General features: G+C 34.2%; 1 protein-coding gene across 3 annotated transcripts in view; it reads right to left on the bottom strand.

The window, feature by feature from the left end:
- Positions 1–4,152: 4,152 nt before the first annotated feature.
- MAP9 (microtubule associated protein 9) overlaps positions 4,153–27,153 on the bottom strand; it is a 33,242-nt gene continuing 10,241 nt past the window's right edge. For all 3 annotated transcript variants that reach the window (XM_081304964.1, XM_081304963.1, XM_081304965.1), the window contains exons 6-14: positions 22,240–22,333; positions 20,049–20,281; positions 17,922–17,992; positions 16,210–16,366; positions 15,322–15,411; positions 13,718–13,879; positions 13,445–13,590; positions 12,706–12,838; positions 4,153–7,857 (exon numbers count right to left, since the gene is read on the bottom strand). In XM_081304964.1, the coding sequence (XP_081161090.1) occupies positions 7,735–7,857; positions 12,706–12,838; positions 13,445–13,590; positions 13,718–13,879; positions 15,322–15,411; positions 16,210–16,366; positions 17,922–17,992; positions 20,049–20,281; positions 22,240–22,333 (1,209 nt within the window). In that variant the 3' untranslated portion in view covers positions 4,153–7,734. The remainder of the gene's footprint in view (positions 7,858–12,705; positions 12,839–13,444; positions 13,591–13,717; positions 13,880–15,321; positions 15,412–16,209; positions 16,367–17,921; positions 17,993–20,048; positions 20,282–22,239; positions 22,334–27,153) is intronic.

Raw genomic sequence — 27,153 nt, 5'->3', positions numbered from 1 at the left:
AAGAACAAATAATGACTTCTTTTTAATACAGAGAATATATTTGGAAAGACAAAAACCTGGAGTTTTATTCAGCTTTCTGTCACTGTAACAAATACCTGAGATGATAAAGTTCTAAGGAGAAAGATTCATTTTGGCTCATGGTTTTGGAGATTTCAGTACATGGTTGTTGGCTCCACTGCTTTTGAGTCTGTGGTGATGTTGTATATAATGGCAGAGGAGCATGGTGGCACAAAACCATTCATCTCATGGCTGAGAACAAAAGAGAAAAGATCAGGCTCCCACTATTCCCTTCAAGGACACAGCTTCAGTGACTTCCTCCACTGGGCCTCATGTCTTCCAGTTTCCACCACCTCCCTATAGCACCAAACTCGGGACAAGACCTTTAGCAGCGGGGCCTTTGGGGCACCTGTCAGACCCAAAACATAGCAACTGGCAATAAGGGTTTCCTCCTGGGAAAGGATCTGGGGAGCTGGGGCAAGAAAGGGAGATATTTTTTACTGCATACAAAGTCTTGTAAGCTCAGTACTTCTTGAATCTTTAAGCTATTAACTCTGGAATAGGATATTATGTCTGTATAGATCTTCCTACATATCTGTTGATATGAAGAATTCTAAAGTTATTGAGAAAAGAAATAGAAAAGTGGCACAGAGGACAAGTGACTTCTGGGAAGTAGAAAGACAACTCTTTTGTTAACCTATTGTCATGATATACTGAAGTGGCACCTATGGGATATGCTGAGAGAAGGCAGAAAGGAATAATACAACAGAGGGGAGGAAGTGGTGCTTGGGTCCAACATCAGCACAGGAATTTGATTGCTTCCGGGTATAGATTATGATCCAGGTTGAAGTGCGCTTGACCTAAGCCTTCTAGGACTGTGACTATGTCTTGGGTTTTGTGCAGTATGCAATAATTAAGAAGCATGCAGCATCAAACATGGGTTTGGGAGAATCACTATCTCCTTCCCCTAACCACTCCATGCATTGAGTCTTCTTGGACCATTCCCTACGAAATTATCATCTCTCTGCATCCCTGGTCCCAAATCCATTACTTTCAAATCACCTGAAAAACAAGAGTATCACCATTCATCCATTCACTTGGGCTATGAGAATACTTGAAGTCACCATTGATTTTTGTTTTACCTTCATAGGTTCTACTCATGATTTCATTAGAAAAGTCCATTTGCTCCTCTTCCCAACTGTATCTCCAATCCTGCCTTTGGCCATTTTCAACTTTTCCATCAGTCCTTAGCAGGACTAGTGAAGAAGCCCCTATTGTGCATCCCCCATTCAGCTACCTGAAAGAACTATCCACAGTATTTCAGATCACCCCAAGTTCCTTAAACCCTTTTATTGTATGGAATAAAATCCAAATGTCTAAAAATGGCATCTGACATTCTGTGTAGTTTAGAACCTACTGCTTCTCTGACCTCATATCCCCTTTATCTGCTCCTTGTTCACTACCAGCCATTGTTTTTTTTTTTTTTTTTTTTTTTTTTTTTTTCCCTTCTCAAAGTCCTTGCACTCAAATGAGCTTTTCTTCTTGGACAGTTCTTCTGACAAGTAATCAAAATGTTGCTTCCTCATTATTTCAGGTCACAATTTTATTTCTTCTGGGGGACCCCCACTAATCTTATTGCTAAAAAAGCAATCTTCCAAAGACTGGTGATGCTAGATTATATTAAACTACTTTATGTCCTGCATACATTTACCAGAAACTGAAATCATTTTATTTGTATATTTGTTCATGTGACTTTCGTTTGTCTCCACTCAACCCCAAGATAAATTCCTTAAGGGCAGGGACTAAGAATATCTATTATTATGGTATCCCTAAGGGTCAACAGAGAGTGTGGCACATGGTAGACTCTTCACTGATTGATGAACTAATGATTTTGATATAGAGAGTTGACATCAGGTTGTATTTTTGGAGATCACAACCAGAAACTTTAAAGGTGTAACTCTGAGCTCTAGACCTAGTGATACGATAAAAAGTGTCCACCGGTAACCATGCAATCCATTCATCAGGATTGAGGCATCACTGCAGAGTCTGGCTTCAGCATCTGCACTTGAGTTTGTCTGAATTCTAGTTCTAGTCAAAAGATACTTCCATCTAGGATTTACCCATTAGACTGAATAAACCAGTAAGCCCTGGGCTTGCTGGGTTTTTTTTTTTGTTGTTGTTGTTGTTATTGTTATTTAGTATAGTCATAGGAAAGATACAAAGAAAGGAGGAAAATAGTTCTCTTGATAGGGTTCAATTTGTTTCATTGTGTATATCAGAATATATGTGAACTTATTTTAATGCAATGATGCACACACACACAGAGCATGTATTCTATTTAAAATTTAGTTAGAACTAAAAAAAAAAATAAGTATCACCTAGAATTTCAAACTATTTGTAAGGGTTGTTATAATTTGTAATGCCATTTTTTAAAGATATAGATAGATAGATAGATAGAATTTTAATACTTTTTAGTTTTCGGCGGACACAACATTTTTGTTTGTATGTGGTGCTGAGGATTGAACCCGGGCCGCACGGATGCCAGGCGAGCGCGCTACCGCTTGAGCCACATCTCCAGCCCTGTAATGCCATTTTAATACTCATAAAATTTTGTAATTTTATCAGAGTCCTTGTTTATACATATTATATGTATTCATTACAAATAACTCCTGTACTAGTTAATATTCTATTTTTAGCTTGCTATTCTACCAGCCAAGAACATTTATCCAAAGCCCATAGACAATGTAGAAATGCTAAGATGTTTGAAATATGATTTCTATTTTCACAAAGTCCTCATTTAAGCTGAGAAAATACACTTACAAAGATGAGGCCTTCAATAATGGTTATTCAGGGCAAGGAAATAGTATAGGGAAGAGAGTGAATAAGTTACTCTGGGATGTGTGGGATGAGTAGGAGTCACTGAAAACTTTCATAAAAGGGATCATAATCACCATGAGGTTACTTATTTTTCAAAGTAACATGACTATGTATACAAAATATTAACTGTATATGAGTCAACCTCTGGATTATGATTGATATCATCATACCTATGGAAAAAATCAATAGATTTTATTATTGTACTTGGTTACTGCAATTTTCCCAAGAATCAGGATGTGATTTGTTTTGGTTTTCATTTTTTTTTTCAGGAATGGGGTACCAGGGATTGAACCCAGAGGCAATTTATTACTGAGCCACATCCTCATCCTATTTTTAAATTTTTATTTTTATTTTATGTTTTTATTTAGAGACAGGATCTTGCTAAATTGCTTACAGATTTAGCAAGGGACTTTATGAAATGACCCAGGACATTATTTTTATCTTGCACGTTCACTGCACCAACACTGATCCTGTACATAAAACCTCTTGAGTGACTATCCCACAACTTTGCTACATAACCTGCTGAGTTATATTCTACAACTAAATAAGATGTTTAAATAACTCCTTAAATGTTAGGATATTGGCTTTAATTGTATTGTTATATTATCATTTCCTATAGTAAATACTTGTGAGGAAACAAATTACTCAAGAATAGGTTAAATAAATTACAATTGCAGCCCCAAAAATGATTAAAAAGTGATATTAGCATGGAAATATGTATATGACATATTATTAAATGGAGAAACCTGATTATTAAATATGTAATTTGATCTTATTTTTATTTCAAAGATGAAAGGTATTTGTATGTTTGAATATATGATTGTATATTCATTGTTTGTTTTTGCTTTAGATAGTTTACACACACACACACACACACACACACACACACACGAATACATGTAGCACAGAAGAGACAGAAGGAGAACAAGACAGAGGGAGAAACAGAAATAGAGAAATAGTAATAGATACACTCTCTTCTTTCATTCTCATATTAATTTGGAAAATACACTAGAAACTAAGAACTAGAAGAGCAAAAGAAGTTGGTTAAGAATAATTATTTGGGGGAGATAGGAGCAAAGGTGACTTCGATTATTTGCATTTTCTAATTATTTAGTAATTATGTTATCTTTGTAATTTGTGTAGTTAAAACCTCTTTCATATCTAAATTTTAAGTTAGAACAGTTTAATATACAAATTTTCAGTCATTTCTAATGAAGGGTATATTAACACAATATATTTTTATCTTTAGCCCACAAATAAAACTCACAGTACACTTCCTAACATTGGAAATAAAATTTTGGTACACAGCGAATAAATATCACTCAACAAAATAATTTCTGAATGACTGACTTTAATAAATTATTACATGAAAATGTTCCACCAAAAAGCATACATTAAACATCTCCCCCAATTATCCCTAAAAACATCCTAAATTCAACACCAAGAATTTTGTCTATTGAAATCAATATTATACAGTTACACATAACATACATATTCCAAAATAACAGGAATATAGGGCATTTTAAAATAAAAAACTTAAAAGCCTTCCAATCAAGCTTTTAGATGTCATTTTAATATTCTATCAGTTTAGCTAGGATTAAGAAAATTGATAATTGTTTTGTGCAAAATGGAAGCATGTGGGTTTAAATGTCTTTTAATATAACACTACTAAAATCAAAGTAAGGGTTAAATTAGGGATATATATTTCCTGTACTAGTTTATTTTGGGCAGTGATTTTAAATAACATACACTTTCTCTTATTTTGTGAAATCCCTTTTCTCTATTATTTTATCCCATGACTCAGGATTTATGAAACTTTATTATTTTTACACATTTTCAATAACAGTGTAAGTACCTAAATGGCTTATTTGAAGGATGGTTCTACAGAAGGCATATACAATTTATAGATACCTAATTACCATTATGTACAACTTGGGCAATAGTGAAAAATATTGGTTTTATTTCAAGTTAAAACAATAAATGGACTCACATTTTCAAAGTGTGTGATGTAAATATAAATTACTGAGATATCATTATTCTATGAATAGCTTATTATCTTTCATTAAGAAACTTTTAAGCTCTTTCTGATCTAAAATTGCATTATTATTTATGTTACCATTTTCTTGGTCATTATGAAACTTAAATTCAATGTAAAGGTTTATTTAACATATTTAAACTTATTCACAAATGATTTCTGAGAAAACTTACTATTTTCAATAATATAACAATATTCATAAAATATATATAAAATAATAATGTTCAAAAATTTCCTATTTTTTTAAATTAACATTCTTCAAGTGATCAATTTATTTATTTACTTACTTTGGGGGTTCTGGGGATTGAATTCAGGGACACTTACCCAGTGTGTTACATCCCAGCCCTTTTTATGTTTTATTTAGAGACAGGGTCTCACTAAGTTGCTTAGGGCCTTGCTAAGTTACTGAGACTGGCTTTGAATTCCCTGGCTTTCAACTCCTGTCTCAGCCTTCAGAGTGGCTGGGATTACAGGCATGGGCCAACTCACCGGGCTGATCAATGCAATGACATAGGCTGATCATTTAATATGAAATCATATGAAATCCTGTAGAATCTTTGTGTCTTTAATTTCAATTAAATATTCCTTTATATATTTATGAAAACTTAATAAGTAAATATTTATAAGATTTAATATTTTCTAAGGAAATATGGAAAGAATTATACCATTAAATAAAGTTATATTCAAGGGAATATTATCAGGGTTGATTGTTCCCTTTGGATCTTAGAAAGTAAATACTAGTTTAGTACTACATTTTTACTTAATTCTCCAAACTCAGCATTATTTCTGCTATTCAAGAGGTGATTTCATTCATCTAGTTGATTTTAATACTAGTTGCTATAAACAGAAAATAACATATTATTATAGTAAAACAAAAATCTTTAGACATATTTGAGGGAAATGATTTGCTGGGAATATACAAACATCTCAATTTCTCATTTCATCCTATCTCAGATGTTATTTCCCTAGATGTTGCAAATCTTTTTTAGCTCTGAATATCTAGTTCAATACCAGAAACACTTAACAATCTATTCTGGTAGGAATTAAGTTTGGTACTAAGGGGGCCACATGGCTGAATGAGAAGTCCTAAATCCCATGCTGATAATACATACTACTGGTTATTACTTCAATTTCATGAAGTATTCTAGTTCTAGTAGTATAAAAAGTCTTCTAGTTTTATCTATGAAATTGTTTACTTACATATGATCCTTCAAAGTGATCCTTGACATCTCATCCTGTACAAACGCTACAGAAAGTTTAGTGCTCAGTGTATGAAACCCCCTGCAATTCCTTTTGAAATCTCAAAGCCTGCATTACATAACCTGCTGAGTTTTCTAACACTCTAATATTAGACAAAAAAGGTTTAAGTAACTCCTTAAATCTTATCAATTCCTACTTCATCTTATAGATTTAATTATGTCCATCATCTTAATAGCTAGCAGTTCTTTCTTCAGGGAAAGACAATCTCTGGATACCAATACAAGATTTTAAGCTCTGAAAATTAAAAATGTGTTGATGAATATGGAGGTTTTGATAGATCCTACAATTTCTGAGGTAACATGGGCATGTGAAAAACAGTACGAGGGCTCTGCAGCCCATAAGTACGTCTGCATACTCAGATACTTAATCAGTGTGGTCTGGACTCAAGTCTTATGCAAGATGTATGGCAAGTTATTGGTTTTTCAAAGTCTTAGCATTTTTATCTGCAAAAATGAAGCTAATAATACCTACCCTGAATAAGTGTTGTGAAGATGAGATATAACATTTGTAAAGATACAGCAGAGATGATGTAAGTTCTCTATAAATAGTAACTATTTATTTTCATTCATTGTCTCTGCACTGAATTATTGATTAAAGCAGCATTTCAACTCTGAGACCAGGACAAGTATGAGACTAGTTAATACAAGGATGTGCAGAGAACAAAGAAATGAATAAAAGTTCTTTGGATATTTTTTACAAAGTTACTTTCTCATTTAGCTGTTTTCTAAATACAGACTTTATGTCTGGATTAGTGAAAAGGACAAGTGTCACCTTCATAACTTTTATGGCTTTATTGTAGAAAATTATATGATAATGACCTTGAACTCCTGTGGAATTTCCATAACTAATGTGTAAGTATATCACTACCATGAAATTGCTGTCTTTTGGTATCTGTGAACTAATAAATAAAGTGATAGAATTTAGAGAGAAAGCTTTCATTATAAAGTGCCTATGATTGTCATTTAAGCCTGGAGTAAAGTACGCACATATTAAATAGTAGGTAAAATTCTTAAATAAATAAAATGCCTCACCGATTACAGTTTTATTGAACAATGGCCTCAATTGACCAAAATTCTAACTTGCACAGTGCACAGGCAACTGCTTTTAGCTAAACATCAGTTTTAGAAGAAATAATATATGCACATTCCCCACCATACATTCATTAAAAAACCTGAATCCAAATGCATGATCATCGACGAATCCAATTATTTCTATGATTAGAGTACCTAGATGGTTTCCTTGTTTTTACTGGGCTTAACATATTTAAATTGCGTGCAGAGGTTAATGAAAGTGATCAAGGAGCATTCCACTTTCAGAATTATCAGGACATATAAAGCTTTATGCATTTTCATAGTAAGAGCAACCTGATTATTAGCTTTTCATTTGAGGCAGTTTATCTACAGTTCAAAAATGCTTTTACTGATTAAAGTCCAAAGTATCTTTTTCATTTTTAACAGAAAGGCCTACCATTTAATTAAAATAGATTTTTCCAACTATAAGTAATTGAATGAATGTTCTAAACCCGTGACTAAAATTGGCAAGTTGGTAAATAAGAACAAGGATTGTCAAAAGACTTTCGAGAACACAGTTCTACTGGGAGGGCTCCATGGAGGAAGTGCCTCGTGGTCAAGAAATGAATGGCGCTTCTTTTGCTTTCGTTCAACTCTTTCCTGTCTTTCTTTCTTTTCCTAAAGAAAAAAAAAAAAACCCAGAAAACTATGTATTTAGACACATATGTGAACATTATTTTAAATCAGGCTGCTTGCTGAAGAACAAAATAATCCATTTTAAAATTCTTCTATACTATTTCCTGGCTTAACTGGTTATAAAGGAACAGAAGCTAGGGAATATTGCTACTATATCTGTATACTATCAAAAGGTGTTTATGTCACACCATCTTTGTAAATATTAAACATGATGATATTAAAATTTCTGCAAAATAGGAAAAACACACCTATAATTCTATAGCTGAAAAACAGTAATTGTTAGAAGTTGGTGATTACTTTCTGAGAACAGATGCTCAGAAGTAAATTTACTGGATGCAAAACTTGCATGTGCCAGCATAGCAAGAGATCCTCCATATTTTTTACCAATAAATGAAAGTTCAACTTTCATATTTGTTTATTATTGAACTTAAGTATATATTCAAACATTTCTTTAGTGGTTGAGTGAATTTTCTGTCTGATTATTTGGCCCATCTAACTGTATGGGCACTGGGGCCCTTCATTTTAATACTTTGTGTATTTTCAAATAAATATTATCTTTTCATCAAATATTTTATCAATATTTTTGCAGGCCATGTCAATGTTACCATTGTTAGCCCTTAACTTTACAAAAAAAGGCATCAATAAATATTGCAACCATAGAAAATAATTTAAAGGGTAATGTCTTCAAAACTCAAACACAGTTAAAGAAAAGGAAATATGACCAATATTTCTGAAATTCTCTGAATATGGCCCCCTTCATATCTTTCTTTCCCCCTTATTCCACTGAATTCATCATTACTCTGAATTTGATGCTTATCATTTGATGCTTATATCACATTCTAACATATGTCAGGTTGTGAGGTAACATATAGGTCTATTATTCTATTGGCACAATGCTGCCTCGATTTCTGTTTATTCAGTCAATTGTAAACACGGATAGCTCTTTCTGTGGGTCAAGTATAAAGTGATTATATAAAGTGATTATAAAGCAAACATTAGATTGGCTAGAAGCACTGGAAAACCTATGACTTTCCAAGCATGATCTTGGTTTAGTGATGGAGACAGAGACAAGACTGGAATGGATGAGGCTGAAAAGGGTTAGTAGCATTATGGAAGTGGTGCAAAACTTTAACAGTTTAGACATGAAGAGAAGCAGAAAATGGGGGACCAGAGCTGGGCTGAAATGCCAAGCTGAGTGCTGATTTTTAATTTAAGATTACATATCCTACCACATAATGGGAATATTGCAGAGGGTAGAAAGAATGCTGCTTCACAAAGGAGTGGAAGGGTAAGTTTGTATTTTATTGCTTGACTGAGGAAGAGTTCAGTTTCATATTATTTTGGAAATGTTATCTTTCACATTTTGCCTTTTTATCATACCAGATGAATTATAGAACTGTTATTTCACTGCACATACTATCTTCAACGAAACAGCTGAGTTTCTGGGGATTAGTATGAAAACTGAACATTTATCTCCCTATACCTAATGTTAATAACCTTGGTCTTTCCACTCATTATCTCTCCACTTCTTTACTTCTTGCTAACACTACAAAGTTTGGTGGTTTCTTCCTACTGGTGATTTCCTCATATTCCTCAAAGAGAAGCAAGATCAGAGAAACCCTTGGAAAACCCTGCCTCTGCAGATTGATAGCTTGGGAAGAGAGGCATTGTGATAAGTTATCTATGCATCTTTCATCAGTACATACATGGGTGAATAAATGTCTCAAGAACAATTAGGTGATGCAAAATCCATGCACATACTATTATTCACATACAGAAAAAGACATGAAGAGAGGTATGAATGACATGGTCCTTTTCAGTCTTTAACATCCATGTCTTGGCACCATGTCATAGAATGTTTGCATGCTTCCTAATCCTACTAAAGCAAAGAGGAAACTTCCTTTCAGAATCTTAATTGAGAAAGGAAAAGATGGAGTCCGAACATCCTTAGTCATTTTAGTACTTTAGAGAGAGGTAGAGCATCCTCCTAGGTGGGGGTAAAGCAGTGACCAGTCTGTGTTCACAGAAATTGACTGAATGAGCCCTTTTTTTGGGGGGGGGGGCGGGTGTCTATTCCATTTAACATGAAATGGTGGGGAGAAAAACTTGAGAAAAGTCTGATCTTAATTAGTAGGGTGCTGAAAAGCTGAGACAGGATATAGGCAATTATTTTTCTTAATATCAATGAATACGATGAAAATGAGCAAGTGACTAAATAGTACAGTCAAACATCAAAAATAGTGTTGACTAATCATCATTTAATCGTTGTCCATTTTCTAGGAAATATAGAGATAAAACTAAAAACTGAAACTTTTGCATTTACTTACTGTGCTACTAGCAGTTAGTATACATCTTATTAATATAAAAAGACTTTTAAACATCTTTGAGAACAATGAACAAGAATTTAACCTAAGGAAGCCATCATGAAACACCACCTTCCTCATTCAGATATCAAATCAATTTCAATCACTTTATTACTACTTCTCTGCATGGAATTATCATAAAGTGGAACAAAAGTCAACACATAATGATAAATTCTGTTGGTTCCTTAAAAATGGGATCACATTGTATTACATCGGGGAGAGCTGATAACTTTATAACCACATGACAAGGTTAAGTGTTTCTATCTGAGTGCAGTTTTGTTCCATTTTCTTAAGTCTTCATTTGGGTACTTACAGGAGAGTTCTAAAGTTTTCTTTATATCAGTCTTGCATATTTCTTAAGTTTATTCCTAAGTGTCTTTTATCCTATCAATCTGTGAAATATGGTATATTAAGAACTATGTAATGTTTTGAACAACCAACAATAAAATATTATTAAAAAAAAAAAAAAAAGCTAACTTTGATCTCATGTCTCTGTAACTACTGTTTTGTTTTTTTTTTGTTTTTGTTTTTGTTTTTTTTTTAGAGAGAGAGAGAGAGAGAGAGAGAGAGAGAGAATTTTTAATATTTATTTTTTAGTTCTCGGCGGACACAACATCTTTGTTTGTATGTGGTGCTGAGGATCGAACCCGGGCCTCACGCATGCCAGGCGAGCGAGCGCGCTACCGCTTGAGCCACATCCCCAGCCCACTACTGTTGATTCTAAAAGTTTACATGAAAAAATAAACAAGAATAGTCAGAAATACTGTGAGAGAAGAACCAAATATTTGAGCTTATTCCAGACAAATATTTAGACATATGAAGCTTATTAATAAGATACATATATGGAACAGAAAGTCAAGAAACAGACCCTCAAATATGGGAATTGATCATATAATAGATAGCAACTCTAATCAGTGGCAAAAATTGGGGTACTCTGTAAAAGATTAGTTGGAATAAATAAAGTTGGGATCATATTTATCACCATGCATCAGAATAAAGTCTAGGTAGAACAAATGTTAAGACATTAAGATATTAAAGTCATCAGATGAAAATATGAGAGAACTTTGATTAACCTCAAATTACGGAAAACATCTTTTCAACTATGCTTAAAATCCAGAAGTCAAAGAAAAAAAAATGATAAATCTGGGTCCCAAATATAAACTTAAATTCTTTGTGGCTTAAAAACACTATAAGGAAAGTTGGGAAGCCAACAATAGAGTGGAAAAAATATTTGCATCTTATATCAGAAATGATTACCTAATTTCCCTAATACATATAAAAGCTTCTATAAATCAATAAGAAAAAGACCAAAAATCTAACAGAAATATGTACTGTCCATGAAGTGATGGTTTACAGAAGAAAAATATAAAAGTGACCCTTCTATAAATGAAAACATGTTCAAGTTTAATCAGAGAAATACAAATAAAAAAGACCCATGGTGACATTTCTTAACTAGCAGAAGAAGAATTTGAAAAGAGTATCATAGCCAGGTATGGTGGCATACCCCTGTAATCTCAGTGGCTTGGGAAGCTGAGGCAGAAGAATTCCAGAGTTCAAAGCCAGCCTCAGCAACTTAATAAGGCCTCTACATAAAATACAAAAAAAAAAAAAGGGCTGTTGGCTGTGGCTCAGTTGTCAAACGCCCTTGGACTCACTCCCTAGTATACCCCCTGCACCCCAGTAGCAAAAACCCCTAAACAAACAAAAAGAGTATCATTGAAATTCTACTAGATAGAATGTGGAGAATTTTAAATTTTTTACTGACAAATCAGGTGAATGTGTAATTGTTCATAAAACTGTGTTTCCTTCATTCAGTAAGTACTATCCATGAGAATACGTTATCTATTAAAATCATTATCTATTAAAATTGATCAATAAAATAATCTTTTGCATTTTAAAATAAAAAACTGTATTTAGTTTGATGTCAACAAAAAGCAACTTTCATAACAGAAAGTAAGTTGAAACCAACTATATTAAAATCCAGCTAGATACTATTCCTTCTAAACCTCAAACTTGCTGTCTTTCATTTAAAAACAAATAAGACTTTCTTCTTGACATTATCAGAAATAAAAATAAATAAACAAAAAGAATAAAAAATGGAATAACTTCCTCACCCATTAGTGTTATTATGTGTCATAATCAATTTTCACCTAAAATAACCTGAATGTACTTGGTATGTTAGATGCACTCAATCTGTTGGTGTCAGATGCAAGAACTACAGCAAGGAAGAACGGGAGTGACTGGTAAAGGGCTGAATGTGGGAATGCAGTGACGCAGAAAAGTGTAACTGGAGTTTCAGCCTGGGTGCTTCAGGAAGCAGTGGAAGCATTAACAGAAATGATAAATAGAAGAAGGAGAGAATGGAGTCAACAAGGCAGTTCCAGGAGAAACAGTCAATAGGTATGGGGTACAAGGATTTAGGAAGAGAAAAGGCACAGAAAGGGCATTTGGTTTAGCAAATACCTACCAGCCATTTTTCATATTCATTGATAGCTTGTTTATCTTTATCTTTTTTCTCAGCTCTTTTCAGTTCTTCCTTCCTTTTCTCATTTATTTTCTCTTTTTCCTTTTGCTTGAAAAAAGCTTCCTTTTTTTCATTCCTATGTAGGATGACATAAGACACCAGAAGTTAAAGGAGAATAGATAATAAAGATTCCCTAAAACAGCCCTGGCAAAGAATGAGATTGAGAGGCATTAGTACATATCAAGAGCTACAGTTTAAATGGGTGGTGTCCCCCAAAAGCTCAGGTGTGAGACAATGCAAACAAGTTTAGAGGTGAAATGATTGGGTTGGGGAGCCTTAATTTAATCAGAGAATTAACCCCTGTGACAGGGATTAACTGTTAGTAACTGTAGGCAGATAGGGTGTGGCTAGAGGAGGTGGGTCATTGTGGGTGTGCCTCTGAGGTTTTCTATTTGTCCCTGGTGAGGAGAGCTCTCTTTTTCTAGGTGTTTCTTGGCGGCCACTTCCTGCTTCTTCTACCACACTCTTCTCCCATGATGTTCTGCCTCACCTTGGGCTTCGAAGAAGGGAGTCAGACTCCCATGAGACCCAAAATAAACTTTTCCTCCATTAATTGTTCTTGTCAGGTCTTTTTGGTCATTGAAGCAAAAAAAGCTCACTAAAATATTAAGTAAATAAATTTTAGAAAAGCCTCAACTGTCATTAAATCTATCAGAAGATTTTTTTTTTAATTTTAGATTACCATTTTTCAACAGCAGTTAAATTATCTTTCTTTTTCTCAGCAACAGTTTCTTCTTCTTTCTGTTTCTTTGCTCTTTCATATTCTTTCTCCTTTTTAGTTTTCTCTTTAAGATACTCCATTTTTTTCTCTTTCCATTTTTCAAAAGCCTGAAAAAAGTTCAGAATGAATTTCTTACTATGAATATTATAAAATAAGCAAAAATATGGTGAAGCATTGATTTTGGTTTCATATGTTTAAAAATAACTAAGAAAGGTATTTAAAGCTTGTGAATACCTGTAGGGCTTCTCCTTTCCTCACAGCATTTTCTTCCTCAGTTTTCTTCTTGTTTTTCTCCTCAAGCCTCTTTTTGGCAGCTATTTTCTTGGCCTCCTTTTCTTTCATGGCCTTCCAGGCCTCAAATGATGCTAATGCTTCTTCTCTCTTGGCAGCTTTTTTCTATTTTGGAAAAAATAATAGGTATACAGGTAATGTAGGAGTAGACACACAAATCTTAACATATATACATATACAAATATATGTATATTTCTCTTTAATTCCCAGATAATCATCACATAAAGATATTAAGTTCCAAAGTAGATAATTTATTTAGAATGGTTTAGGCAATTTATTTCCAAAAATATCCAAGCCAGGAGTGGTGGCACACACCTATAATCCCAGCAACTTGGGAGGTTGAGGTGAGAGAACTGAAGATTTAAGACCAGCCTCAGCAACTTAATGAGACCCTGTCTCAAAAAAAAGGGGGCGGGGGGGGGGGGCTGAAAACATCCTTTTTCTAAAAACATTTCTCAGATACTAACTTAATTATTTCTGGAAATGCACAAAATAAGTGCTATCGAAATAAACTCTAATAGGTTAAGGGGTATTATAAAAATGTTCAGTCAAAAAATTCTGGAAAATTATAGACTTATAAATAAGGGGAAGGTAAATAGGCCAAGTCATATAGTAAGAACAGATTTTTGGTTTGAATGATATCAAGACATAAATTTGTTACCACATTTAACATATTCTAAATGTTGAAAATATGCCAGACTGGAAAATATGTATGTGATGGTACAGCAAGGATATTACCACATAATATCCAATAATTGACTTAGAATAGTATCATTAAATGACATAAAACTTATCATGGAGGAAACTCAACTGAGAAGTAAAGTACTGTGCAGCTACAGTGTGAAGGGCTACAGTACAGCCCACAGCTGTGTAATGCCCCCAGTGTGGGGACAGGTACACAGCCCAGAGACAGAGGTCTGCTCATACAGACGGATTTGTCATAGTGCTGTTCAATCTGAAAACATCTCTCTTAATCAGTTTTAGTATTGAGCAGACAATGAAGGGGTTTTTCAGAGTTTTTACTTTAGAAGACAGGAAAGAGCTGAGCATTGTGGCCCATTAGGCAAGAGTGAGAGGAAGAGATTGAAAGTTCAGGAGGGACTGGAACAAGAGTCCAGCTTGGGTCCATGGGATGGAACGTGGGTCAAGAACTCAGGCATAGTCTTGAAGACACACCTAAAACTCAAGAGCGAAAAGAGGAAAACTAAAGATAGATGTCTGAAGACCCTTTGTATTCTTGGCTAACTGATGTCAATTTTTAAAAGTGAATTAGATGGTTACAAACAGTAAGAAGTTCAAATTTAGTTATGCCATATCTATCCTATGCATAATAAATAAAATAAAAATCTGTCTGTATATAAAAAGTTCTATTTATGACCAACTAAAATTATATAAAGTACCAGAGAAATAAAATCAGAAATCAAGTCTTTTATATACAACATATTTCAACATTTAAAAAACATTTGATTTAGAAATGTTAAACATTCACAGATACTTTACTGACATAACAGTCCAGAACATTTCCGACTTCTTTATTTCACAAATACCTGTTCATTTTGGATTCTTAAGTTTTCACTTTCAATCCTTTTTATTCTGTGCATTTCATGAAGATATACATTTTTCTTTTCCAACCACTCCTGTTAGAATAAAGAAAAGGTTCTATGCTATTCAAGTATACCAAATGAATTAGAAATCTTAACTATATTCAAAATACTTGACAAAGCTTTAAAAACCAAAACATAAAGTTCATAAATTTTAAACTGGTATCATTTTTCTTTTTCCTAATAAAACTTGAGGATATTCAAGAAAATTACTACTAACAATATTGTCTTCAAATATTTAATATAGTGGCCAAATATATCAAAATTTTCCCCCAAAATTACTTGTACCATTTCATAAAGTATACTCTTCTGTATAACAAACAAAAAGTGACTCCTACTGAAACTGAAAAAAATTGAGAAAATCTTTTTTCTGTGTAAATTAACAATGTTTCTGAAGAGGAACTACTTTTGTTCATAAACAATATTAGATTTTAGGATGAGAAAGGAGAAAACATATATCTTATAATATTTTGGCTTTTGTTATATTTCTATAAATTATTATGGTTTCTCCTCTTAGAAATGACAATGATCATCTTTAAAAAAAAAAAGCACAGAAGCTAATAATTGAGTAAACTAGCTTTGGTTTGCTTAAGTATTTTAAAGGAAACTTTCCTCTGCCCCAAATTAAGTATCAAACCATACTTTTTTGGGGCTGGGAGTGCAACTTAGTGGTAGAGGGCACGATAAGCATTTGTGAGGCCCTGCGTTCAACCTCAAGCACACAAATCAAAAATTATAAGACGGAAACAAGAACAACATCACCACCACCAAAGCATCAAAATTTCTGGTAAAGTCTTTTCATTCTTTGATATGGAAATTATTAATTCTTTTTACCTGATAAACAGCTGCCCTTATGTGATCTGCTCTGTCAGGTTCTAAACTCTGCTTTTGGTCCAAGACTTTCAAAGTCCCCAGATAGTGAGAAGAGGTAGTTGCTGATGGACTTCTCCTTATAGAACTGGATTTCTTTAAAAACTCAGAGGTCATTAATCTGAAAAATTTCAAATGAATCAAGATAAAGTATTTCAATTGCAATTGCTAGAAGAGAGATCTATTAGAATACATGCACCTAGATTTCAAAACTATTGTAATTTATTTAATACATTATAATTACTTTCATAATGATATAGCTAAAAAGTAGTTTCTTAGTGTACGAAGAGTGCTATTCAATCTAACTTAAACTTTATAACTTTAAGTGATATCATTTTAAGCTGTACTTTTTAGGTGTTTACAATTAAAACCTTTCAAAAAAAAATACGGGGTGGGGGTGCTGGGGATGTGGCTCAAGCAGTAGCACGCTCGCCTGGCATGCGCGGGTCGCTGGGTTCGATCCTCAGCACCACATAAAAATAAAATGTTGTGTCCACCGAAACTAAAAAATAAGCATTGAAAAAATTCTCTCTCTCTTTCTCACTCTCTCTCTTAAAAAACAAAAACGAAAACAAAAACAAACAAACAAACAAAAACACGGGGGCTAGGGCTGTGGCTCAGTGGTAGAGCTCTTGCCTTGCTCTTGTGAGGCACTGGGTTGGATCCTCAGCACCACATAAAAATAAATAAATAAAATAAAGCTATTGTGTCCATCTACAACTAAAAGATTTTAAAAAATGGGTCATATCTCAAGTTATACAGAGAAAATAATATTAAAGTGGGTTTTAAGCACTTTTTAACATTTTCTTATAATACTTTCTGTTACATAAACCATTCTAAATATAAAGTTAGAAAATATAGTACCCTCTGTCAGGGGTTAGGAGACAATCTGGGCAACCTGTGGCTTGATAGATAAAGCTGAATGCACCACAGATCTGTTCCTGCATTTATGTATGGGCAAGTCCTGCTTTCCTGCTACAGGGCAGAACTGAGCAGTTAACAACAGGGACTGAACTGCCTACAGTGTCTAAAAAAAGTACTTAATAGCCATGTACCTAAGTTGGCTGGCCCTGCTCTACTTGACTAATTATAATCATAATCTGAATAAAAGATGCAGAAGGTTTTGATTAGCACAGAGAAGTTAGCAATAGTCATCAGCAGCAATACATATGAACCTGTATCAATTCTTGTCACTGTAGTCCATAAAACCCACTTAGTCCATAAAACCCAGAGACTTTAGGTACAATTTTTTATGTGTTAGACAAAGATACGTATAGAGAAGAATAATGCTGGACTTCAGCTTTACTATCACTTTATATCTAATATCTCGGCAAAAACAGAAGAAGCTCTATTCTAAGAGCCATGCAATGACATGAAGGAAGAAGAAAAATGTCCTTTGAGGGAAGATCCTGGAGAACGAATGTATTATGTATATTCCAGGCTTTAAAACAATCAGGAAGAGATGTAAACATTTTATTATTTTTATTATTTGCTATAAAAGAATACAATCCACTGTAGGGATTAATAATGAAGTATCTATTCCAGTCATCTGAGAGGTGAAAAAAATTAAGAGAAAATCCACAATGCCAAATCAAATTTACCTTATAAAATTTAAATTTAAATGAGTCTTGCTGGAATGGAAACCCAAGAATGAGGTATGTTGATGACTTAATTACCTGCCACCTGCACTGGATGCTCTGTTGTTTGTGGACTTTTTATTCTTCATATTTTTATCTTCGATCACCTTCTGTTAAATAGAAGATTTAATCATTTTAATAATCCATAGATGGATTATTCACCAGAACAATCACGGTTAGGCTTAGAGATGAAACTGTTAGTAAAGCAATACTTTTTATGCATCTATCATGTGTCAAGCACAGAAGGTATTAGGTACAAAGCTGTGAATGAAAGGCCTTCAGGGATACTAACTTTCAGAGAGGAGTGACTGGCCATAATCATAAACAAATGTGACTCACGAAGGAGGTGAAAGTGGGACAACAACAGAGTGACTAGAGAGGGGCTGAGGGGCTGCTGTAATGCTGATTAGAGACTGATGAGGAAAGGACTCACGTGATGATCTGTGGGATAAAAGGAGAAGTGCTTAGAACCCCAGAGTGATTTTTGAAAAACACAAGAAGTCAGTGGTACTGAAGCCTGGGGAATGGCGGGGGGAGTGGAGGAACACGTGGTCAGAGAAGACTCACGTGAAATCATTAGGTGGTGGTGAGGAGTTTTGGTTTAATTCTCATGATGAGGATCCAACAAAGATACTTTAACAAGGGGGTGATTAGACTCAAACCTAAGAAAGTTCACTTAGTAGAGACTGAGAATAAAGCTAAGAGTCTAGCCAAAAAAATATGTTATAATCTTACTTGTTACTTATTCTAATAAGCATGTAAGTTGATTATTCTAATTTATAATTGCTTCTATTAGGCATTTCAAGGGCTCCACCTATAAGCTGTACACTATTTAAATTTTTTTTTTTTTTTTTTAGTTTTTGATACTAGGGATTGAACCCAGAGGTACTTTACCATTGGGTCACATCCATAGCCCTTTTTATTTTGAGATAGGTTCTTACTAAGTTGCTTAAGACCTTGCTAAATCACTGAGGCTGGCCTCAAACTTGCAGTTCTCTAGCCTCAGCCTCTCTAGTAGCTAGGATTACAAGTGTACCCCCATTGCACCTGGCTAAGACTATCTCTTTTGGTTTTTGGTATGAGGGATTGAACCCAGGGGTGCTTAACCACCAAGCCATGTCTCCAGCTCTTTTTTTTTTTTTTTTTTAATATTTTATTAGAGAGAGGGAGACAGGATCTCACTGAGTTGCTCAGGAACTCACTAAATTGCTGAGGCTGGGTTTGAACTTGCAATCCTCCTGCCTCAGCCTACTGAGTCACTGGGATTATACAAGTGTGCCACTGTGCCCAGCTAAGACTATCCTTTCTTTTAAGAAAAAAAAATTTCTATTTACACAGATGGGTGGGTGGGTGCTAGCATTAAAATAAGAACATGGATATGCATACATTTCTAACTCGGCAGTAGTTTTTTCCTAGGGAAGGCAGCTAAGGATAATATACTTGGAACGTGACTTAAGATCCTTTCCCATACATTTAATTTTAAAAAACCCTATATATTATGAAAGTCCTGTTCAGTCACTAGTGTTCTGCCAGAACTACTTTCCTCCCCTAGTAATGTAAGCATTGCTGCTAGCAAACTGCAGTAATAAGAGATAAACACTAAACTCAGGATAAATAAAGAGTAAAAATGCTATACTATTCATTTAAAAAGTATAGTACTTTGGTACAATTAATTGTAGGGACAAGTAATTCTGTGTGCCATAAATCTGTTTCTCAAGATTTTAATAATAATGTTCCTCATGATAATCTATAAAGCATTTCTTGATTTTCAGGAAAATAGTTAAAATGTTTTCAAATGATATTTAAAAAAGCTTTCACTATCTCAAAAATCTCCAAAATTGTTCCAGACAGCTACATTTTTCTAATGGGAAGACTTATAGAAACATATACAGTTATAGGTATTTCTGAGATACTATAAAGTACATTATGACCATACCACTGGTGATTTTTAACGGAACACTGGGTTTCATTATACTAATTGAAAATCTTTCTTGAAGATAAAGTTCTACTGAATTAAGTGGGAAGCATTTGACAACATCGTGTTGCTATCAAAAGATGAGTTTCCCACAAGTAATACAGAAGTATAGAACACAGAAGACACAACACTTTCAAGCCCTTTTTCAAGTTCCAAGCTGTAGTACAAAAGAGATAAGTTTGTAGAAATACCTTTGCAGATTCTGTTGCCTTGGTATGAGACTGAAATAGCAAGGGATCCATTGTTGAGTCACCATCTGTCACCAGTTCAGCCTTTTCCTTTTCTTCTTCAAGGCTGTCAGCAGGCACTTGAATTTCCTGGGGTTTCTCAAGTTCAGCAGTAACACAGTTTATCATATCTGAATTCTCTTCATTTTCATTTAATTTCAAGGAATTATGGTTTTCAGGAAATTCTCCATTATGATCTATTTTGAGAAGGAATAACAACACTAAAATCTTCTCCTCAATTAAAAGTAGATAAGCAGATGCTATACCTTCCTTTAAATTAAGATTGTATATAACCTCTTTTTTCCTTTTTTTTTATTTTTTATTTTATTTTTTTTTTTTGTGCTGGGGATTGAACTCAGGCCTGAAGCATGCTAGGCAGGTGCTCTATCATTGAGCCACATCCCCAGTCCTATGTACTCTTTTTTCTTGCAAAATAAAATATGAAAAAAATGATCATAATGATATTTTTCCCCCAAAGTGTTCTACAAAAGAAAAATGTCTACTCTTCATCTAATGAAACACTTAACAAAACTAAATACTCTGAATAAACAGCATAGTCATAATTATAATGGAATCACTACCCCAAACCAACACACATCAAAAGAACTAGTTGATATATAAACCAAGTAACTGAGATGGCAACATCTGTTCAGTTCTAAATCCTGTGTGCTCTTGGCTGGAACAACAAACTGTGAAAACAGGAGGCACACATCTGCATGCCACTGCAGTTACTAGCATCACAGGTGAGCTGTATACATGCAGAGAGAACCAAGAGTGAATGTAATTTTATGCAGAGAATAAAGCCAGTCCAGTTAGGTTCAGGCCCACCAGGATGCAGTGCTGCAGTGCGCCGTCCCATACCCAAGGGCACCAAAGGCAGGTCTATTCCTTATTCCCTCAGTACTCCCAGGGACAGGTTCAGGGGGATGTCAGGAGGGGACTTGGTTGTTCTTTTATAGAATTGTGTCTTTTATTCAGATTCTCCCACATTTCAGGATGCTTGACAGAAAGAAATCAGTGTTCTCTGTAGGGATCACCAACTTTCATTTCTACCAGGATCTACCTGCAGGCCCAAACTGTATTTTCATCATTAAAAGTCTTAATTCTAGGGCTTTCATTATGGCCTTTTTTCCCCTTTGAACTTGTTTAGAGGTAAATGGGTTTTAAAATCCCATTATCATTACAGTCATATATTCACATGAAAAGCGCACATGATTCAATTCATTACTGGGTTCTTTGGAGAAACAAACAAGAACTTTGGAGCCAAAGATTCCACCTCTGGCTCCAGCACTGACCTTGGCTATGTTTCCCAATGTCTGCACCTCAGTTTCTCTCCTCTGTAAAATGACAAAAATTATACTACATAGTAAGCACCTAATAAATGTTAGTTATGCCTCCCAGTCCTAGAAACAGCTGTGACTTTTAGCTCTCATTAAGCCCTAAGAAAACAAAGCACATTCACAACTTACACCTCACATTTACTACGTGCTTACTATGGTACTGTTCAAGGCTTTACATGTATTATTATTATTACTTACACCTCACAACCACCCTATAAGGTAGATATTATTATTATCCACACTTTAAAAAACCATTATACAAAGTCAGAGAGGCTTGTTACTTTGCTCATGTAGAGGTGCTAGATTCAAACCAAGGTTAAACCTTGGAAGTCCACCTAGCCATTATGTATACTATATAAACCACTGCAGCAATGTGCATAGTATAATAATTCACCTTAAGTGATCATTCCATTTGTGCCTAGAAGTAGGCCAGTGCCAGTGGCTAAATTGTACTGTATCATTTAATTTTCATAATAGTCTTTTTTTAATATCTTTAATTAATTATTATTATTTTTTAAATGTGGTGCTGAGGCTTGAACCCAGCACCTCGCCTGTGCTAGAGGGGCGCTCTACCACTGAGCCACAACCCCAGCCCCACAATAGTCTTTTGAGACAGGCAAGATTTAGGGAAACTGAGGCACTGAGTGATTACTTCTGCACTTAAAGTCATACAGTCCACTATGCAGTCAGGATTGAAAAACCAGGGAAACACAAATATATATTTTCCCTGTAACCGTGAAAAGTATCATTTTTCTTACAGTGTCCTAAACAACACAGAGTTCATAAATAATACACATTAGTTAGAATGTAATTACCTTCTATAGATGCTTTTCCCTCAGGTGCCAGTGAAAAAGAATTTCCAAGACTTTCTTTAAGAGCTGATGACGATAAACTTGATAACAATGGATCCTGTTTAATAAAAAAAATGTATTTAATATGTAAGTTTCGCTCCGAGTATTTATGGACATCATAGCATTATTAAAACCATCTTATAACTTTGGAATCTGCATTATTAGAAGTTTGTTGCTGAAACCTCAAAAAAGCATTAAGCCTTCATAGTGGGACATGGAGCAGGAGCATGGGAGGGATAGATGAACTCTAGGTAGGGCAGAGGGATTGGAGGGGAAGGGAGAGGGCATGGGGTTATTAATGATGGTGGAATGTGATGATCATTACTATCCAAAGTACATGTATGAAGACACAAATATACTATGTGTATATGAAAAATTGTGCTCTACATATGTAATAAGAATTATAATGCATTCTGCTGTCATATATAAATTAAAAAATTACATAAAAAAGCATAAGCCACTAGAGGTAAAAATGCTTCCCTTGGTGTTTGGGTCAGTAAAAGGGGTCACTAAAAGAGTCATTGTAGCTCTGTATCAAAATGTTATGTCAAAATTTGTTTTTAGCAATTTTTAAAACTCCTGCTCTTCTAAAATCAAATCTATTATGTATTTTTAAGGTAAAGATTTGATCCTGATGTCTCTTTCTCCAATATTCTTTTCAAGGACAGTATCAAGACAAAATAAAAATCTTTAGTTTCTTCTTCATTTATTTATTTATTTATTTTTTGGTACTTGAGATTGAACCCATGGCCCTCAACCACTGAGCCTTTTTGTTGTTGTTGTTTAGGCCCTTGCTAAGTTGCTGAGGCTGGCTTTGAACTCATGATCCTCCTGTCTCAGTCTCCCAGGCTGCTAGGATTACAGATGCGTGCCACCGTGCCTGGTAAATTTTAGTTTCAAACAATTATTACTAGTAGTCCAAATGAAAGCAACCTATAAAACCAAGTAGACAGCTACTTCCAAATATTACAGGTGAAAAATGTACATAAATTTCAAGCACATGAACTTTACTCAAAATCTGAAAAAGAAATCATTGTATTGCGTTCCAAAACCCCCAATTCTCTACAGAATAAACTAGCCTAAAGGTGATGATATTATAATGTAAGAATTTTATTTTTGTTGCATAAATAGCAATATTCTTTCCTTCAATATTTTATGAGCACATAGGAAATTATATATCAAAAGCAATAAGAAGAAAACATTTGGGAAAATGTCAGAAGGGCTGAGACACTGGAGTCTACCTTGAAAGACAAAGTTACACTTGAAGAGATTTGCACATTTGTAGCTTTGGGATTTATGGTATATCTCAACCTGTAGAGTTCAAGTGGTAGAAGGCTACAGACTTAGTAGCCTGGCTTGAGAGCCCAGAAGAGTCAATACATTTGAGGAGGAAGTAGCCTTGGAATCTGAAGAATTCTTCTAAAACCTTTGGCTCATCTGTACATGGCATACAGAAGACTTCAGAAGACCTCAGAAGACCTCAGAAGATCTTAGGAAACCACAGAAGCTAGAAATTGGAAGAACTGAGCAGGAATTCCTACTGATATCTACTGCAAGGGAGAAAGAAGTAAAAACTTGTATCTAGACACAATATCTACTTACCAGAATATATGCTCACAGGCACACAATGCACTCTAGAATCTCTACAACACATCATTCATAATATCCTGTATTCTATTAAAAGTCACTAAGCAGATGAAGAAAGAAGACAACAACATAGACTCATGAAGGCAAAAAAGAAAATAAAATAAGACAGAAAAAAACAATAGTAAAAAGAAACCAATCTTGAGATAACCTGACTGTTGAAATTATCAAAGACTTTAAAGTAGTTATTCTAAGATTGTTCAAGAACTTTAAGGAAAATGTATGCATGACAGCTGAACAGATGGGGATCACAGAAATGTAGAAAATACAAAAATACCCATGAAAACTCTAGAGTTAAACTCTGTAATAACTGAAATAAAAATTAACTGGAGAGACTTAATAGCAGATCAGAGATGGAAGAATAGATCAGTGAACTTGGAGAAATGCAAATTATTCAATCTGGAAAACAAGTGGAAAAAAAGATTAAAGAAACAGGAAAAAGATTAAAGACACATAGAACTTCTGAGATCAGTGAGATTCATCAAAAAAGTATGCATATACAATTGTAGCCCCAAAAGGAAAGAAAAGGAAAATAATGTAGCAAAATTTAAAAAAGAAGAAGAAGAAGAAAAAAAAAAAAACAAACCAACTTCCCATCATGGCAGGTATCAGCTTGTAGATCCTAAAAGCTCAACTAACCTCACACAGAAAATATAAAGAAACCAGACTTACGTGTTTATAATCAAACTGTTGTAATTCAAAGAAAAACAAATCTTGAAAGAAAATAATACTGAAAACAGGCAGAAAATAATACTGAAAACAGGTAGAAACTCCTACATTTTATATAGGAGTATAATAAAATGAGTGACTGTTGATTTCTCGACAGATACAGAAGGGGCCAGGAACAATGGAAACTGATAAAGAGATAGGGGTCAAAGAAAGGAACTATCTCGGTCAAAATGTTCAACTAATTCATCCTTCAAAAATAAAGATAAAATAAGCACTTTCAAGGTAGGCACAGGCTGAGAAAACCTATCACTGACCAATCTGCCCTTCAGGGAAAAAAAAAACCAAAAACATTAAATGGAAATAACATGAAGTGATAATCTGGATATACAGGAAGGAAGAAGAGCCTCAGAATCACTATATAAAAGAAAATTATAAATATATTCATTCTTTTCTTCTTTTAATTCTTTGAAAATCTAAGACACAAAGTTTAAAAGCCTCATTAGTGAAAATTATAACATGACATTGTGGGAATTGTGTCATGTAGACGTAGTATCCATGCCAAAGGCAGCACAATAGACGAGGCACTACAAGGAACTGAACTGTTGTGAGGCTTCTATATGGAATGTGAAATACAGAATCAACTCCATAGTGCAAACAGGGACAGTTTAAAGTTCAACAGAGCTGAGCATATGCTCCTGTGATCCCAGTGATTCAGGAACTGAAGTTCAAGACCAGCCTCCACAATTTAGTGAGGCCCTGTCGAAAACACAAAAGGGCCAGGAATATATCATGGTGGGTTCAATTCCCAGTATAATAAATAAATAATAAATAAATAAATAAATAAATAAATAAATAAATAAATAATAAAAATACAAATAAATGGCAGAAGGGAGTAACAGACGAATAACATAACAAACCAAAGAGAAAACAAACAGTAACAAACTGGTCTTAAAACCAACTGCATCAGTGTTTATGTTAAAAGCAAATGGAGAAAACACTCATAAATTGACACAACACCAGAATTAAAATGCATAGATTCTCAGATTTGATTTAAAAAAAATGTGACTCAAACTGTTATTATAAGACATTCACTTAAAGTAATCAGTAAGGATAGAGAAGATCTGAGTGATCTACAACCACCTTAATCAAACTGAAATTGTAAAGCATTATATCCTATACCTGAAAAACAAGTGTACTTTGCTAATACAAATGGCACTTAACACAGGATACACTTAGGCTGGGCCATTACCAACTCTTAACAATCTGAAATCACATAAGATATATTCTTTGGACCACAATAAATCTAGAGAAGACCCAAATATTTGGGAAAAATGATGATTCGTCACAAAATAACCAATAGGTTAAAGAAAATCATGATGGAAAGAAAGGACATTGATGTTCAGCAGTATAAAAAAACGTATAGCTTTCAGTGGTTTTCAACAGAGGACTCAAGACTTAAAAATCAAGGAGAAAACTTTCAAACATAAACAAATCAGCCTGTGCTTAAACAAATTAAACAAATTGAAGAAAATAAAGAGAAGAAATAAAAATTGACAATTAGCCCAACTGAAAACAAACTATAGAGAAAATTAACAAAGCCAAAATTGGTTCTTTGAAAAGTTTCATAAAGCTAAACAATGCCTATCAACATTGAAAAAGAAAGAAAAAAATCATAAATTAAATGTCAGAAATAAAAGATGAAATGATATGATGACCCCTGATCCTAAAAATGACAGGGGACTATCAAGAAAAAGCATGTTTATAAATTTGACATGTCAGGTGAAATAGACAAATTTATTTTAAAAAAATTACCAAACTGATGAAAAATCTCAATACCAATATATATATAAAAAATAAAATTTAATGCAAAGAAATTTCTATGCCCAGATCATTTAACTGGTGAATCTTTTTCCTCAAGGATTCTTACCAAATTTAGAAAATAAAGGGTGAATAGTTATTGCCTAACTCATCTGACACACAAGCCTGATAATAACCTTATGAGAAAAAAAAAATATAGACCAACAGACTTCATAAATATTTATGTAAAAACCTTAATAAATTGTTAACAAATTAAATCCCATAATAAAATACTGTGTATTGATCAACAGAGTTGATTCTAGGATGCTAGGTCATTTTAAAAAATGATCCTCAATCATTCCCACACAAACACACAGAGAAAAGGTAGGAGGAGGTAAGGATGTAGTGAGGAAGCCTGCACAGCTCACCCTTGGAGTATCTGATTGTGACATCTGCAGGATTATGCTATAGTTGAGATCTTCAACGTTCCGCAAAGGCCCATATGTTAAGATTCTGGTTCACAGCCCATGTACTATGGGGAGGTGGTGGAACCGTTTGGAGGTAGCCTCGCAGGAGAAAGCTGGATCATTCATGGTGTATGCTTAAAGGGGATATTGGGACCTTGACCCTTTCACTTTCTCTCTATTTCCCAGATGCCATGAGGTGAACATATCTCTACAACGCACTTCCACCATGATGCGCTTCATTGCCACAAGCCCAAAGCAACCCCACCAAGAAACCAAGGACTAAATTCCCCAAACTTTTGAA

This window comes from Spermophilus citellus, assembly GCF_964194105.1.
Source record: "Spermophilus citellus genome assembly, chromosome: 8".
Taxonomy (NCBI): domain Eukaryota; kingdom Metazoa; phylum Chordata; class Mammalia; order Rodentia; family Sciuridae; genus Spermophilus; species Spermophilus citellus.
This window is presented reverse-complemented; position numbering and strand designations above follow the sequence as displayed.